Source organism: Schistosoma mansoni, chromosome 3 (genome assembly GCF_000237925.1).
Source record: "Schistosoma mansoni strain Puerto Rico chromosome 3, complete genome".
Lineage (NCBI taxonomy): Eukaryota > Metazoa > Platyhelminthes > Trematoda > Strigeidida > Schistosomatidae > Schistosoma > Schistosoma mansoni.
Genome location: NC_031497.1, coordinates 3,310,062 through 3,324,791, shown reverse-complemented (window position 1 = coordinate 3,324,791; position 14,730 = coordinate 3,310,062). Strand labels below are relative to the sequence as shown.

At 36.4% G+C, this 14,730-nt stretch overlaps 1 protein-coding gene across 1 annotated transcript in view; it reads left to right on the top strand.

Annotated features, from left to right (window-relative positions):
* Window positions 1–6,390: 6,390 nt before the first annotated feature.
* The window catches only part of Smp_018620 (paraplegin (M41 family)), a gene marked incomplete at its 5' end in the record, with an annotated part of 26,993 nt that continues 18,653 nt past the window's right edge, over window positions 6,391–14,730 (top strand). Inside the window, 5 exons of the mRNA XM_018798914.1 lie at window positions 6,391–6,477; window positions 7,242–7,354; window positions 8,274–8,589; window positions 12,736–12,882; window positions 13,437–13,627. Coding sequence (XP_018650756.1) covers window positions 6,391–6,477; window positions 7,242–7,354; window positions 8,274–8,589; window positions 12,736–12,882; window positions 13,437–13,627 — 854 coding nt within the window. The remainder of the gene's footprint in view (window positions 6,478–7,241; window positions 7,355–8,273; window positions 8,590–12,735; window positions 12,883–13,436; window positions 13,628–14,730) is intronic.

Here is a 14,730-nt window from a genome sequence, read left to right as displayed (position 1 = left end):
CATCCATAGTACCTTGGTATGAAGAAGGGGCAATCCACGTTAGATGATGACCGCGAGGTGTGCCTTCAACGTCAGCTGTTGGTCACACTATTGCCGTCTAATTCGAGTAGGACCCTAATCATTCGGCAGAGATCATCGACTTTTATGTCCCACAGCATTTTGGGACAAATTTTCTTGTGTGAGCTTACTCAACTGGTGCAGGCAGTGTTCGTCTCCTTTCAAAACAAGGCTGTGTACAAGCTTGCTTTATCCGCCTACCGGTTTCTAAAGATCACCAAAACTTCTCACGTCAAGGTTCTTCAATCAAATTAAAACCTTAAAGGACACGGAACGACGTTACTGAACCCTGTCGTACTCTTACATGTTTCATTCGCATATGTTATGACCGTTGACGATCCCAAACTCCTCGATGGATTTCTTCACGAAAAAATCTGCCTCTAGATCATGACAAATAACCCTGATTGATGCTGGTATCATAATCAGTACGGAAAATCTTCTCGTACTTTCGGAAAACCCTACAGTTTTCTGAGCTCCAAGTCGACCAACACAAAGAACGTTTCGGGAAACTTTCCAGTCTGTAACTGTAGCTGGTAAACATAGCCTTTTGTTATGTCACTGATGCGATGACGAAAGCTCGCTACCTCAGAAACTGGCGGATAAGTTAGCTATTCCAGAAAATTCTAACGACCGGCTACGCGAAGCAGTTTTTCACTTACATTTGGCAAATGAGAAACCGATCACCACATACGTTAAGAGATATATGTACCTGGATCTTTGTCGTTGGAGATGTTTCTGTGTCATTCATTGGCACAGACCTACAACAAAATTGTAGTCCACTCATCCATACGCATAAACGGAGGTTACTAGAAGGAACTACTAAGTTACTGGCGTACCTGATCGCGATCTGGAGAGGATGTGGGACTGAACCTGTCCAGATAGGGTATGTCCAGTAAAACTAATGAAGTGAGCGTCAGTGTTGAAGACTTGCGGAACTATTTATTTTGGAGGATTAACTTACCACTATAGCTAACTCACTCCGTAGTAAGTTATTGATGGCTCTAAGGGGTGACAAGTCAGAATTTTAAACTAAGCGAGCTTGATATGTCCAGCTGCGTCTAGTCGTCTTCTTTTATTCTACGAGGCAATGTGACACATAATGAGAAATATCGTATTTGATTTGGTTTTTCGTCTTCTCCGAGGAAGGAAAAAAATGGAAATGTAAGTGCATGTCGAAATGCGCTCACACTCACGTGAGTAAGCAAAACTTGAGTAAGAAACCCGGTATGTGCGCGTTTATATACCAGGTGACAGTTAAAAATGTTACGCAAGAAAGGTCTGTTTTGAGATTTTATAGAGATAATGTACACACGTATAAGCATTCTCATCAGCCAACTTGTTTTTAAATAAAGTGCACAAAAACATATTTTTGATTTTAACTCAGTAAGAATTTACAAATCAACCGGTTGGTTGTGGAGCACTGGAAAAAGCGATAAATAAACTTGTAAAATAACTTATGCGCGGCCCTTGGCATCTTTAAGGGTTCGAGAAACAGTGCACGCTCAGAAGGGTGGAAATTAACAAGATCATAAATAAAAGTGCTGTATCCCCTACAAATCTAGTGTTAGACAACTTCGAGTGACTAAAAGTGTAAAGGTAATAGAACTGGTAACGACTAGGTATTTTCTGTGAAAATGTACTAATATATAGCGTAACTTTTCACCTAGTTGTTTCGAATACAATATTTGACTTGATTACATAGTGAAACAATTGGATATGGGGTCCGACACGAGAAAACATCCCTTTCAATAGGTTACATCCTAGCTGTTCGAAATAGACGTGCGATATAACATGACTGAAGTAATAATAATTCGTTACTGAATTCGGGAAACTACAGTATTTATCAGTGTCTGTTAAAAGTAGAGTCTTTGTCATACGTTCAGGAAAATACGCTTTATTCGGTTGTAAGGCAAATGGATAGAGGGTAAACGAACGTTTTTCACACAGTTAAAATTATTATTTATTATTTAGCTGACCACTAATATTGATATACAACCATTTGATGGTTGCTCTTAATAATGAGAATCTTTGTGATGGTCTCACTTTTGTTTGTTCATCTTATTATTCGTCACCCTTAAAGTAGTATGGCCTTTTCATCCGCTCATTTTTCACCAGGCAATATGATAGTCAACCTTTCTTCTGTTTATTTCGAATGGATAGTAGTTTTTCAAGTGTTCTTGGAACCTCAAACTTCTCCCAGAGCGCTTCGTTTCAGATCGACCATTGACTAACAGCAAAGTATCATAGTGGTCGTTATTTATAGGGTATCGCATCCTGGTTGTGTGAATTGTGTCGTTCGATTCTGCCATAACAAGTTCGGCGTAGAAGAAATTTCAATCTAAGTGATCTGATTTTAGACGGTCGATTCTGATGTTACTCTAGGTTGCACCTATTGCAGACGGTGTTCGTAACCTGAAATTAGCACATTGTGTGTTACGTACTAAGCACACAGTTGACACATTGAACAAAAGGTTGGTCGGGAAAACTCGGACGAGGAAGACACAAAGTGTGGTTAAAAAAATCTGAATAAAGGTTAAAACACATGACAGGGAGAAGAAACAAATAAACGTCAGTGCTGTCCAACGAAATGCTGTGGTATGATTTCCAACCTGCTCTTTCTACCATAAACTTTATAGCCTCTGCATTCACGACGAAGAACCTCCCCTACAATGCTTCAACTAATCAGCTTATTGGGTCTTGACGTATGAGAACGCGTTTATTATATCGTAAGGGGCGTTTGACTCAAATATCAGTCAATTGCAGTCGAGTGGAAACAAATTTAACACATCAACGGTTAAGATTATCGATTTGAATCTGTCTATGGTCCCACCAAATCAAGATAGAAATAGCCAAAATGAGCGTCAGAAGTTGAGAATTAGCTTAAAGAACATGTATTGTCTATTCACCCAGGATTTCTGAGAGCTTAGACCTGAGCGTGCTCACTGCCTCACATCTTTATTCACACCAGGCTTGTGAAACCGTTCTGCCCTGGGCATGATGGTTGCTCGAACACCTGAATGTCGAATTTTGTGCGACATATTGAGGGCAATATGCTGACAATGTATCAGTACGATTGAGCTGTGGATTACTAAATTAGATGATCTGTGTCGAATGATTAGAGGCCTACCCAAGTTAGATGAGAATTATGTGGCAAACCAGCCAACTTCGAAGTCACACCTCGCTGTCAGCACCTAACGTGGATTGCCCTTTCGTCGCATCATGGTACCATGGCTGCTTTGAAGGTCGTACAACACAAATGATGTTGTTTCTTATTTGTTTCCATCCGTTTGATTCGCAGTTTCAGGGTTTTTGAAGATCAGTGTCTTCTTTTTGGAGTTGAGCGAGTTTAAGAAGGTTAATTCCTTGAAAACCGTTAGAATTTGTACGAGACAAGAGGCATAAAACTACATTTTTTTTATGTTGAGGAGATACGAAGTATACCTCATGAAAGACCAGAGGGGTCCTGAAAACTTTAGGAAACACAATATACAAGTAGATTTAAATAAGAGTACAATAATCAAAATTCAAATTAATGTGCTAACCAAGAATTGCATAAAAAGTGCAGTGTAAATCAAGTAGAACTCAATGAACGTATTATATTTGTAGTTCGTAATCAGCGGACAGTACAGCACAAAAGGAATTATAAATCAGTAAAAATACCACAAGACGTTTCTTAGAAACGCCTAGAAAATGAAGTCACATTTCTGTTTAGATGACTAACTTTCCTGCTAATATATTTAGAAACGCTGCAGAAACTTTCAGAAGTCTAAGACAATCTGAAGTACTGTAAATACTTTCGACTTTCTGTATATAAACTAGCCTAGGAGTAAAACATCCTCTCACACTTCGCGCTTTTTCTCTCTCTCAGGAACATTTTTTATATCCGAAGTGGACTGCGAGATGTAGTACGGTTGTTATGAATCTCGAGTACTCTTGGGTCTGAAGATACCACAGGTATTGTAATTTTACATCACTTTGCTAGTAACATCTTCTATAATTGAATCGCGCCCACCAAGTGAAATCAAAAGTCAGAAACGAGGAGCTTGGAAGTTGGTCCCAGGAAATCTAAGGAGTCAGTTCCGATTTGGAATTTCTGAATTTTTATAGTAATGCCATGCTTTTGCAGTGGTTCGAGCACAATGTCCAGATGCTGGAGACGGGAATCTCTGTCCAGACTTGCTATCAAGCAATCATCAACACACGCATGTACGAAGTTGAGACCTCGAAAAACGTCATCGATGAACATTTGGAAGGTTCGGGCAGTATTTCATAGGCCGAAAAGCATTCGCAAAAATTCGTAGAGTCCGAAGGGAGTGATTATAGCGGTTTTTCGAATATCGTCGATTTCGGATAATTTCAAGTTTTTCTGCAATTTCTGGAAGACTATCCAAACTGATTATGATACAAGCACCAAACAGGGTTACCCGTTTCTCGTGTTCTGGAGTCAGATTGCCTACGTGAAGTGCCTCTTCGTGGGGTATGTAACCGTTTACGGTCACTACGAAATCTAAGGTAGCGTTTAAGTGTATGACATGGTTCTGGTAATGTCATTCTAAGTCGTTTGAGGCTCTTCTTTGACTGAAAAAAAGTCGGCACTAGAGGACTTCGTGATTTTGAGGATGCGGTCAGCAGATGCAACCAGCTCGTCTACGACGTTGTTTTGAATTGAGACAAGTACTGATTGCACCTGTTGAGGAAGTTTAGACAAGAAAATTCGTCTGAATAGGCCATCATCATTGGCAAATAACCTCTCTAACTCTTAGCAACATGTCTGTCGCAGAACCATGTTGCAAGTCGATATTATTAAAGAGTTGATCTAACTTTCGTCGATCGGTTGGATCTCTGCGTTTCATAATCGACCGTTTAAGAGATTCGTAAGGTTCCGAAACATCACTAGTGAACATATTAGGTGTGACGTACGTGCTGAATTCGTGCGGTTGTGCCTTTACAACCGGGAGTAACTGTGTGCGTGAATCAGTCATTATGTGCTCATAGAAGTTAGCCTCTGCGTATCAGAACCAGGCTTCCATGTTGTCTGGCCAGAAGGACACTAGTTGAAACGATGGTGGTGTAAGAGCCTTGATATTAGGTAGCTTAGGTGTCTGTTCTGTCATGGCGAATTTTAACTAAAGGGATGAACGAGAGAAAAATATCCAAAAATACAAAAAAATATCACGATATATAAAAAATAAAGTAAAGCAATGATTTATGAAGTCCCAAAAAGGAACAGACTCACAGTTTATAGATTGGTGTACCAGATCACGTCGGGCTCACCAATGAAAATACTACAGGTATTGTAGTTTGACAACACTTTTTTAGTAACATCTTTTATAATTGAATCGCGCCCACCCAGTGAAATCAAAAGTCAGAAGCGAGGAAGTTGGAAGATATATTTGATAGATTATCAATATATCGGGAAACGAATGATCCAAACTGGCTAGTGGTCGCAGGAGACGCTGAGCACGCTGTTCTAACCCGTGATCTGGTGTGGATGCATGATCGAGCGCCTTCAGCTAAGTGATTTCATTGGAATGAATGTCGAACACTTACAGAGCTATTGATTTCGGGGATTTATTTACCGCTACAGGTCACTATGCACCAGCATTTTCGGCTTGTTGATCCTTTATTACCCTCTGTTGATCGCTTTCCCTCTGTTTTCGCGCATTTGGGCAGTCTTGACATTCATATGATGTTAGGCTGCTGATAGTATAAAAGAGGTGTCTAATTCCGTATGAGTCATCAAAAAAAAATTCACAGAAACACTGAATATTAAAAGTTACTTTATGATGGTCTGTTTCAGGTGTCCGGGAGCATCCGAAACTCTGCTTTTTCATAGAAGGTGAGTACTTTAGATGCTGGTGGTATGATTGCTATCCCCACTATGGGACCATAGCCATTTGGACTGCGGACTTTTGAATGTTGAGTTACAATGAGTCAGCTGCTTCGTCTTGGCATTCTGAGGCACCTTACTGGAGCATCCTCTCGTAGAATATGTCACTGTACATTTCCGATAATTAATCATAAGGGGCATTATTCATCACGTCTGGTATATATTTCCTCATATTGTTTTATTATGTAGTTTAAATCAACATCTAAGTGGGATTGGGGATCTTCTACAAAGGCTAGTAAGTAAAACGCCTAGTGCAATAATGTAGATCGACAGATTATTCTAGTGACCGTTGGAGTGGTGATCGTTCTCAAAACGACCCAGACAATATTGACATTTTTGCACTAGCTGCAGGTGGTGCTTCATTTGCCCTCCTGTTAATTGCATGGTGGTTAATTACTAATGTACCCCATATACCTCAAGTAACTTTCAAAATATTCGTATCCATGTTGGAAAAAGGTGAAGTTCAAAGGATACAAATAACGTCTTCTGGTGATGTATTCATTCTCACTTATCAACATGGTCAACTTCCTGTAAGCTAATATTTTATTTAACATTCACGCCATCACCACCAAGAAAAGGTGAAGATTTTGTATTTTACAGCGTTTAGGATACTGATTAGCAGATATCCCGATGATTCAGGAAAATTTACTACGCTTTTTGTACCAAGCTTGGAATAACCAATTCTAACAGGTCACGGGGGTTTTGTTTATCTTTGCCTTTTCTAGTTCAAGTGTAAAACTTAGGTTTAACAGTAATCTCGCACGAAGTAGTTGATTCAAGGTACTCCAACCGCGTCAGATGTGAGTAACTTCAGTCCCAAGTCGTAGTTGGGTTCTGTAAGCAATACTGGATTTTAGGTTGAAGTGTTATATATTTATATGCCAGATGGCAGTAGACTTTTGAATTTTCCTTGAAGAAGGATTTTCTCCATTCCAAAACATACTGTAGTTATCGGCTTTCGTAGGTTATCTTTCACTTTTATCTTGTAATTATATACAGTCTCCTAAACCGCGAATGGTCTATATTAACAGAATCTATGCTTTTGATTTTTGTTAGCAGTAAGATTGACTGATTTATTCCTGTTATGAGTTTCTGTTCAAAGAGAGCTAGAGGAGTGGGACACTATTATTTGTTCAACTTGATTTGTGCTGATCTGATCCAGGTAGTCTTGTTACTCATTAGTATAGAGTCGGGAAAATGTTTGTTACTTGAAAACTCTTAGATATTTTTAAAATATTTCCTCCCTACTTTATCATACTCTCACTTTTTAATTATCATCCAAAACTTTCTGTAGTTGATTTTGAAGGACTCAATAACTGTAAATGAATTTCTGAAAAATTTACAATCCTTAGAGGATACGTGGGGCATTGAAGAACATGATCGTATCCCAGTCCAAATGTCTGATTTGTAAGTAAATTTCTGAGGATTTTAAAAGTATATGGTTTACCAACCAAGTGAATGCTTATATATAACTCTCTATCTATACTTGTTGTACGGACTTACTAAATTACTCAATCAAATATTCAGAATAAAACATAGACAATAATTTGAGGGAGCGAGTTAGTTGTAGGTATATGATACTCATCATTGTATAGAGGAAAGTATCCTTTGGTGCACAATGACCTTTAATAGTCAGTCAGTCACAACGTAGAACTTAGTACGTACGTACATTAGCTCGAGTTGCCTTACATTTCTTATGACACATCTTGTGATGTTATCGGGTATGTTCAATGTTAGGAAATAATACCCATAACGAATAAGCTTCACACTTTCACGGACAAAATAATTTCGTTAATCTGACAGATCCAGTCAACGCTTGTGAACGTGGCCATGTAGTTGTTCGCTTCATCAGTTAACTTTATGTATGCTAAGAGTTACCTACCCAATTCCTATATAAACACTTGTTTTATTTTTGTACTAGTTCTGGTTGTTGTTTGAATGTAATATGCCCAGAACTGATACTGACTAGTACCAATTTCGTCATGTCGAGTTAAAATGCAATGACTGACCAATAACCCGAAAGTGATGACGTAACTGTAGAAAACCGAAGTTAGTAGCGAGTGTTTTAAAACATTCCTAAAATTTAACGAGGTCACATTTTCACGTCATCACAATTCTGTATATGCTGAAAATACTGTTTCACAAAATTTAAATCATATTACTGAGTGCCTAATTGTGACCACCAATTGGTCTTGAAATAATGTAAATAAAAATCCAAGTATTCATTGTATCGTTGGGTTTTTTTCGTTGTACACTTACTGACCACTTTCATATAAATAACAAGCTTCCTGAAAACCCTTTTCTGCGTTTTCAAACTTATTTTTAGACCTTTGAATACGTTCGCGCAAAGATGGAATTCGAAATTGTGCGCTGGTCTTCTACTTATATCTTGTGGATTGTTTGCATTTTCAATGAGAAGAATGTTTTCTCAAAAAATCAACTTAGGGAAAGCAGCTAATAGCGGTATTTTGGGAAAGTCCACAGATATCCCAAGGTATCATGATAATTCTAAGCCACCGAAAACATCTGGCTCAAGTTTTGATTCTGAAAACAACCGGTTTTCTTTTCGTCCACCCTTTCACTGGGATCCTGTTACTGGTATCACTACAATTAGACCTACAACATCCACTGTAAAATTTAAGGTATATTTTATTTTAAATAAGTTTCCACTTGTTTTTCGGCCATCACATGACCTACGTAACTGAAATAGTTCAGTTGCTTGTGTCATTTGTAATCAGATAGCTTTATTTTCCTAGTTTTACATTTTATTTTAATGCTTCACTTTATTAAGTATACGAAACCAGGTGATGGATAGCATAGTAAATGTCTATAATTGTTTTTCATTTGAATGCTAAGCGTCGTCCGTTTAGTGTTTTTTAAAAAATTGGTTTTCTTGATGTTAAACATTTTGCTAAACACATTCAGGTCAAGTATGACATCTAATGACCCTTTGTTGTGTTGTTGTAGTTCACTGTATAGACATTTGTCGATTAATTAAATCCCATTCACCCCAATTCTTCAGTTAGAGGGATCTAGTAGTTTAACAGGTTCCGTACAACTATGAATCGAGTATTCAATTTACCTCGTTTGTAGATGCTACAACATGAGGTTTAATTAAAATAAACAAATGCCCGAACAGTTTGCAGGACATGGAAATCAAGTGAATTCTTATGTCTAGTCTTTTGTAATCCATTTCTGTTTGCGTTTCCTCCCTGTAATAGTATGGTCAAATTCCACTTGTAGATATACACCTACTACGCTGACCTTTGAAAGGCGACTTTCAGCACTCTGAATGGCGAGAAATTAGTCGGGAACTGGGGATGAGTAGTGGTACGGTTCGTTAGATGCGTGAGAACTAAAGGGAACTGTCACCCAGTCAGTGAGCAGCAACGTAGGACCAGGCACATATATGCATCTGTTCAAGTTGCCATACCTCATTAGCACAACAAAATGAACACCGAATTCATAGTAGTTAATTTAGTGGTGGTAATATATAAAGGAAAGATTGTATATAAGGATATAGTACAGGAAGTGTTATGATTTTATGTCCGGCTTTTATCACGTGATTTATTCACTAATCGAAATACGACTTTCCCAATCTTAGTCCTGTGTTAAATCAATGACGTTTCTACCGGTATGAGCAGCCTAGCGTCCTTATTGGTCCTTTATCCGCCTAGCTCTTCCAATTGAGTTCAAAACACCAATTACAGCTTCTGGTATGCGAATCATTTATTTCAAGCATACCTGGTTTATATACCAGATAGACAGACCTCATCACACCATAAAATAGAAAATAATATTCGTACAAGATCAAGCCAAATGTGGCTGTGAACGTGGGAGACAGTAATCAATAAACTGAATATAATTTAGGGACAGTAAATCGTATAATAATAATCCATAAGCCGAAATGAAGCTTATAATAAGATGAATATATATAGATTAAATCTAATCACTGAATAGTTGTACAATAAGAATATATATACAATAATAGTCCATTAATAGATCCCGAAAGTTACTCGTACTTATGTCTTCACTAGTGAAAAACAGGAATAAAGAAAGATATAAAACAACTTTAATCTCATAGTTTAAGGGAAAACAGAGAATGTAAAGGGGAATTGTCATGCTGTTGAAAATTTTAGTGGCAACAATTAGGTAGTTTCAGGCAAAATAAGATATTAGTATGGAAACACATTGTTGTTGTCCCTGTTTCAGTATGGCGTCGATTTCTGATTACGAGGCAAAGGGTGCTAGTCTTTCTAGACAAATTACATATATAATATTTGGGAGGAGATTAGCTCTTGAGGTAACACAGTTACCATGTGAGATTTTCCAGTGAATTGTACTTAATTACCCGATGCACTTCCAGCTACTTGATAGGTCATGTGAAGCTCTTGTCCAAATTCGATACACAGGTATACAGAGGCAATAGCGATACTCAACAATGTTTACATACAGATGAGTAGCAAGACGGTTGATACATTTGCGAGGTTTTAAATAAACTACTAGTTTCGTCGCAAGAACATGGCTTTTTTGACTTGTTTGACAAGTATTTTAATAATATCATCAATAGCCTCTATAAAATATAGCCTAAATTTTTCTTTGGTGAGGATTTATGAACAGACAAGACTCAAGATAATGCACAACATTAACAGCATACAGACTAGTCAAAAACTATATTTAGGAGTGGTAAGTCATTATTTAGAAGTTGTGAATCACAAGATAATCGAAATGCCATAATGTTGATCTAATTTTAGGTGGTACTTCGTAGCCTTGGTGATGGCTATACATTCCAGTATATTGAAAACCCCCATTTCAAAATTTAGTAAAAGGAACAAATAGAGCAAACAAAAATTCTTTCCAATTTATTTTCCAACGTGGCCCTCTCTCTCTCTTTGTATATATATATATATATATATATATATATATATATAATTCACAACAATGAAATAATGCTCATCGAGTAGTAGTGTAAATTACCAATTATATAATGTCACAGTGGCTATAAAATAGCATTGAGTAGTTCAAATAAAGAGGATTATAATAATCAAAGTAATTATTCGGAGGATCAAATAGTTGCTATATTGCATTATATATAAAAAGGGAATAACAAAATATTTTGAATAAAGGTCAGTATTACAGTAGCTATGTAAGAATCAAGAGACGAATGTTGAGAATATATTGAATTACGAAGGTGAAAAAAGCTAGAAAATCGTTTATATATTTTTAAAAGAAAAGTTAAATCAATGTTCAGCTGAAACTCACTTCTGCATATTCTCTGGGTGGTGTATAATGGATAGCCATAGGTCAAAATATGTAAATGCAGTTTGTTTAGGTGATGAGTATATCCTTAAAAATTCTAACCTTAAGAAAAAGCGTTACTGGTAAAAAGCCAGTTTTCATCATTAAATAAATTTGGACTAATATTCCTGAAGAATATTTCATTGAATAATTTTTTTCCCACGTTGAGGCTGTGGCTTAGTTGTATCGACAATTAATTCAGTTTTTGTTTTTACGGTTTTTTTGTACTCGGTATGGTTTATGCCTACAGATAGTGGTATTCTTTCTTGTTTGTAAAGTGAATTTCTTAAGCGGTTAAGTGAACGTATGATTGAGGATAGTGACAGTATTTATAATGCTACTTTAAACGCAATAGGTTGCAGGTTTGAATTTCACTACATGAACTGTTTTTAAGCTTCACGCTTTAGCAGTAACTCAGAGCTGAGTACATAAACTTGTTTTCAGTAATGGAGTTACATTTCGATATTTAATGACCATGAATGTAGCTAATCACTATCCGTCATTGTTGTTCTTCATAGTATAAAATATTCTAAGCAGTCTCAGTGAAGTATAAGTGAAGCTCAGAATCGATTTGTGTAATGTAAGTAAACGACTGTCATTTTGTATGCTTTTTGCCAAAATTTAAAAGTTAATCCTTTTGGTAAGTTCCGATAATGCAATGAAAAAACGAAATTCATTGGAACATGACCAGAATGTTCGAAATATATTACAATAGTATATCATATCACATGAAATGAAATTTATCAGAACTATATCTATATTTTATCTGGATTTGTGTTTTGTTGAGTGTTAGTAGTACAGGATGCTCGAGTACATACATTTTACATATTGTATACATTTTGCATTTTTTTGGTGACTCACATTAATACACGACTGTACCAGCTCTTACTTCACATTTAAGGTTTATCAGCATGAGGATTTGTAGAGATTGTAGTATTTTTATAGTTAAATCCACATTCCAGCGCTTCGAGGTTTTCGGTGGTGATCTAGCTGTGATCAACTGTGAAAAGTTTTATGTTCGTTTTTCTCTACGTTTCCTGAACTCAGCTTGATTCTATGGGCTTTGCGCAATTGAGGTATCATTAAAATTCACGAATCACTTCACAACTGTTTCATCCTAGTGCGAGACACTTCGACGGTTCTTATTCACGATTTCACCAAGGGAACTGGAGATGTCTGTCACTAAACTCCAATGTAGAGGTTCTAATAATTAAGTGCTCGCCACAAGACCTGAAGGTTCTGGTTTCAATCCCTAGTAATCACGGATGAAGGGTCCCATACTAAAACGGAACAGCTGTCCAGTCTTCCCTAGTTTTCATTGCTACTCCAGCTGTGGTCAGTCTGTGGTGAGTACGCCTACACAATAAAATAATGTACGAAGAATTAGTTCAACGTAGCATAATAATTGTTTTTCAGGTTTTTGCAGCCTTATTATCGTAAACATATATTTAGTTCCTGATATTTTATTTCCATTTTCATAACTATTTTAGGACGTCGCTGGTCTTCATGCATGTAAACAAGAAGTTATGGAGTTTGTTTCTTATCTAAAAAATCCTCAAAAGTATCAAGCGTTAGGTGCTAAGTTACCAAAGGGGGCACTTCTACTTGGTCCACCGGGAACTGGAAAAACTTTGCTTGTATGTGTTATATTCCGTTTTTTTAAATTTGACAAAATGTTCTTACAACATGCTTCAGTTGTTCCATTAATTTTAAAATATATGTGAAATAATTTGATTTTTTAAAATTCCTGTATCAGGTGTATAAATGTAATATTGTTTTTTGGTGAATTTAATATTTCTGAGAATTTCATAACCATGTTATAGGATTTATTGCATTCATCATTTTTGAATGTAAGAACACAAAAATTTAGCACAGATCTTCCATTCTATCTATTTCTACTCACAAATTTTCGGTAGAGAACTTCCTTCTCTGTCAGCGATATAATCCTCAGATTACTCTTAAATTAGTAATTATTTAAAGAATGTCTCTTTCTTGTTATCTGTGAATATTGTATGGTGTAAAGTACCAGTACGACTATGATCGATTCATCCAACCAATTTTTTCCTACTAATTCTCTTTTTGACCCCATGCATTATTACCTTATCCCAAGCTTGAGCAATATATTGTGAAAACATTAAAAATTTTATTGTTAATGATAATTAGCTATAAACTGAAATATTTTACCATTTAGGTTAAAGCATTGGCCAATGAAGCGGAAGTACCATTCTTTTCAATGGCTGGACCACAATTTGTAGAGGTTGTCGGTGGACTTGGTGCTCTTCGATTACGACAGCTTTTCAGTGCAGCTCGTTCTCATTCACCAGCTATAATATTCATCGATGAGCTTGATTCCGTTGGTCGACGTCGTAATTCTGAACCTAGGTAATCTATGATAATAATAATTTTATGTTGTTTGGGTACGTACTTGGTTTTCATGATGGTGTGTAAGAAAATTTCTTCATAAATTTATTTTACTTGCTCACTACTGGGACACTTGTTGGAATATCTATAATAATGAATGCACAAATAAATACTGTTATCAGTTTTAAGTACCTTTTTAAACTTTTTGTGGACAAACATTTGATAGACATTTTTATGTGTTGTAACCCAGTTTCATATTCAATTTGAAATAGTCTGAGTTTGTAGGTACATCAAGCTTACAAGTCCCAAATAAAACGAAATGCCCGTCCCGGATTCCACTACCAGCCATATTTCATCTATTCTATATACCAGTATAAGCTCATAATAACATTTTCAAGTCTTTAGGGTAATAATAAGAAGATCATCTGTGGATACTTTAAGGAAGTTGTGAACCAGATCTTAACTCATGTCAAGCGCAGTTTATTTTTCACCTTTTTGTCATCTCATGGTGGATATTATTTGGAAGTTCTACATTTAGCGATAGGATGATAGTGAGAAACAATCATGTATAGCAGCGAATGAAGTGGTATTCTCTCTCTCTAAACTTTGAATAGATCATAAAGTCGTTGAATTATAAATTAAGTCTATGACTTTTACGATAGCAAATTGTTTGGAGGTATTTATCATGACAACTAGCATACGGTGAAGGATTTAAGGAACGTGGAAACCATTGTTTCCACCAGTTCATGAAATCACTGTCCTTTGATCTGGGTTATACAGTTTATGTAAGGGTGTTGAGATAATGTAATCAAATGGTAAAAGAATCTACTCTACACAACTTATGTCCATTAAGAATACGATGCAAATCTATTTGATACTTTGTTTTTATTACTGAACATATTGTTCATCTTTCTTTATTTTCCATCCGTTATTCATACCCTAATTGTTTATGTTAATACACCTTTTCTCTCCATACAACCCTTACAAATGATTCATCACTTTTATTTTTTAATGTGTGATCACCAACACTTAGTTCATGGGATTTTTATATTCTCACAGTTGAAATCATGAGTCAAATTGAAGCTAGACCGCCATGGAAAACCTGGAAGCACTGGACGGCCGTT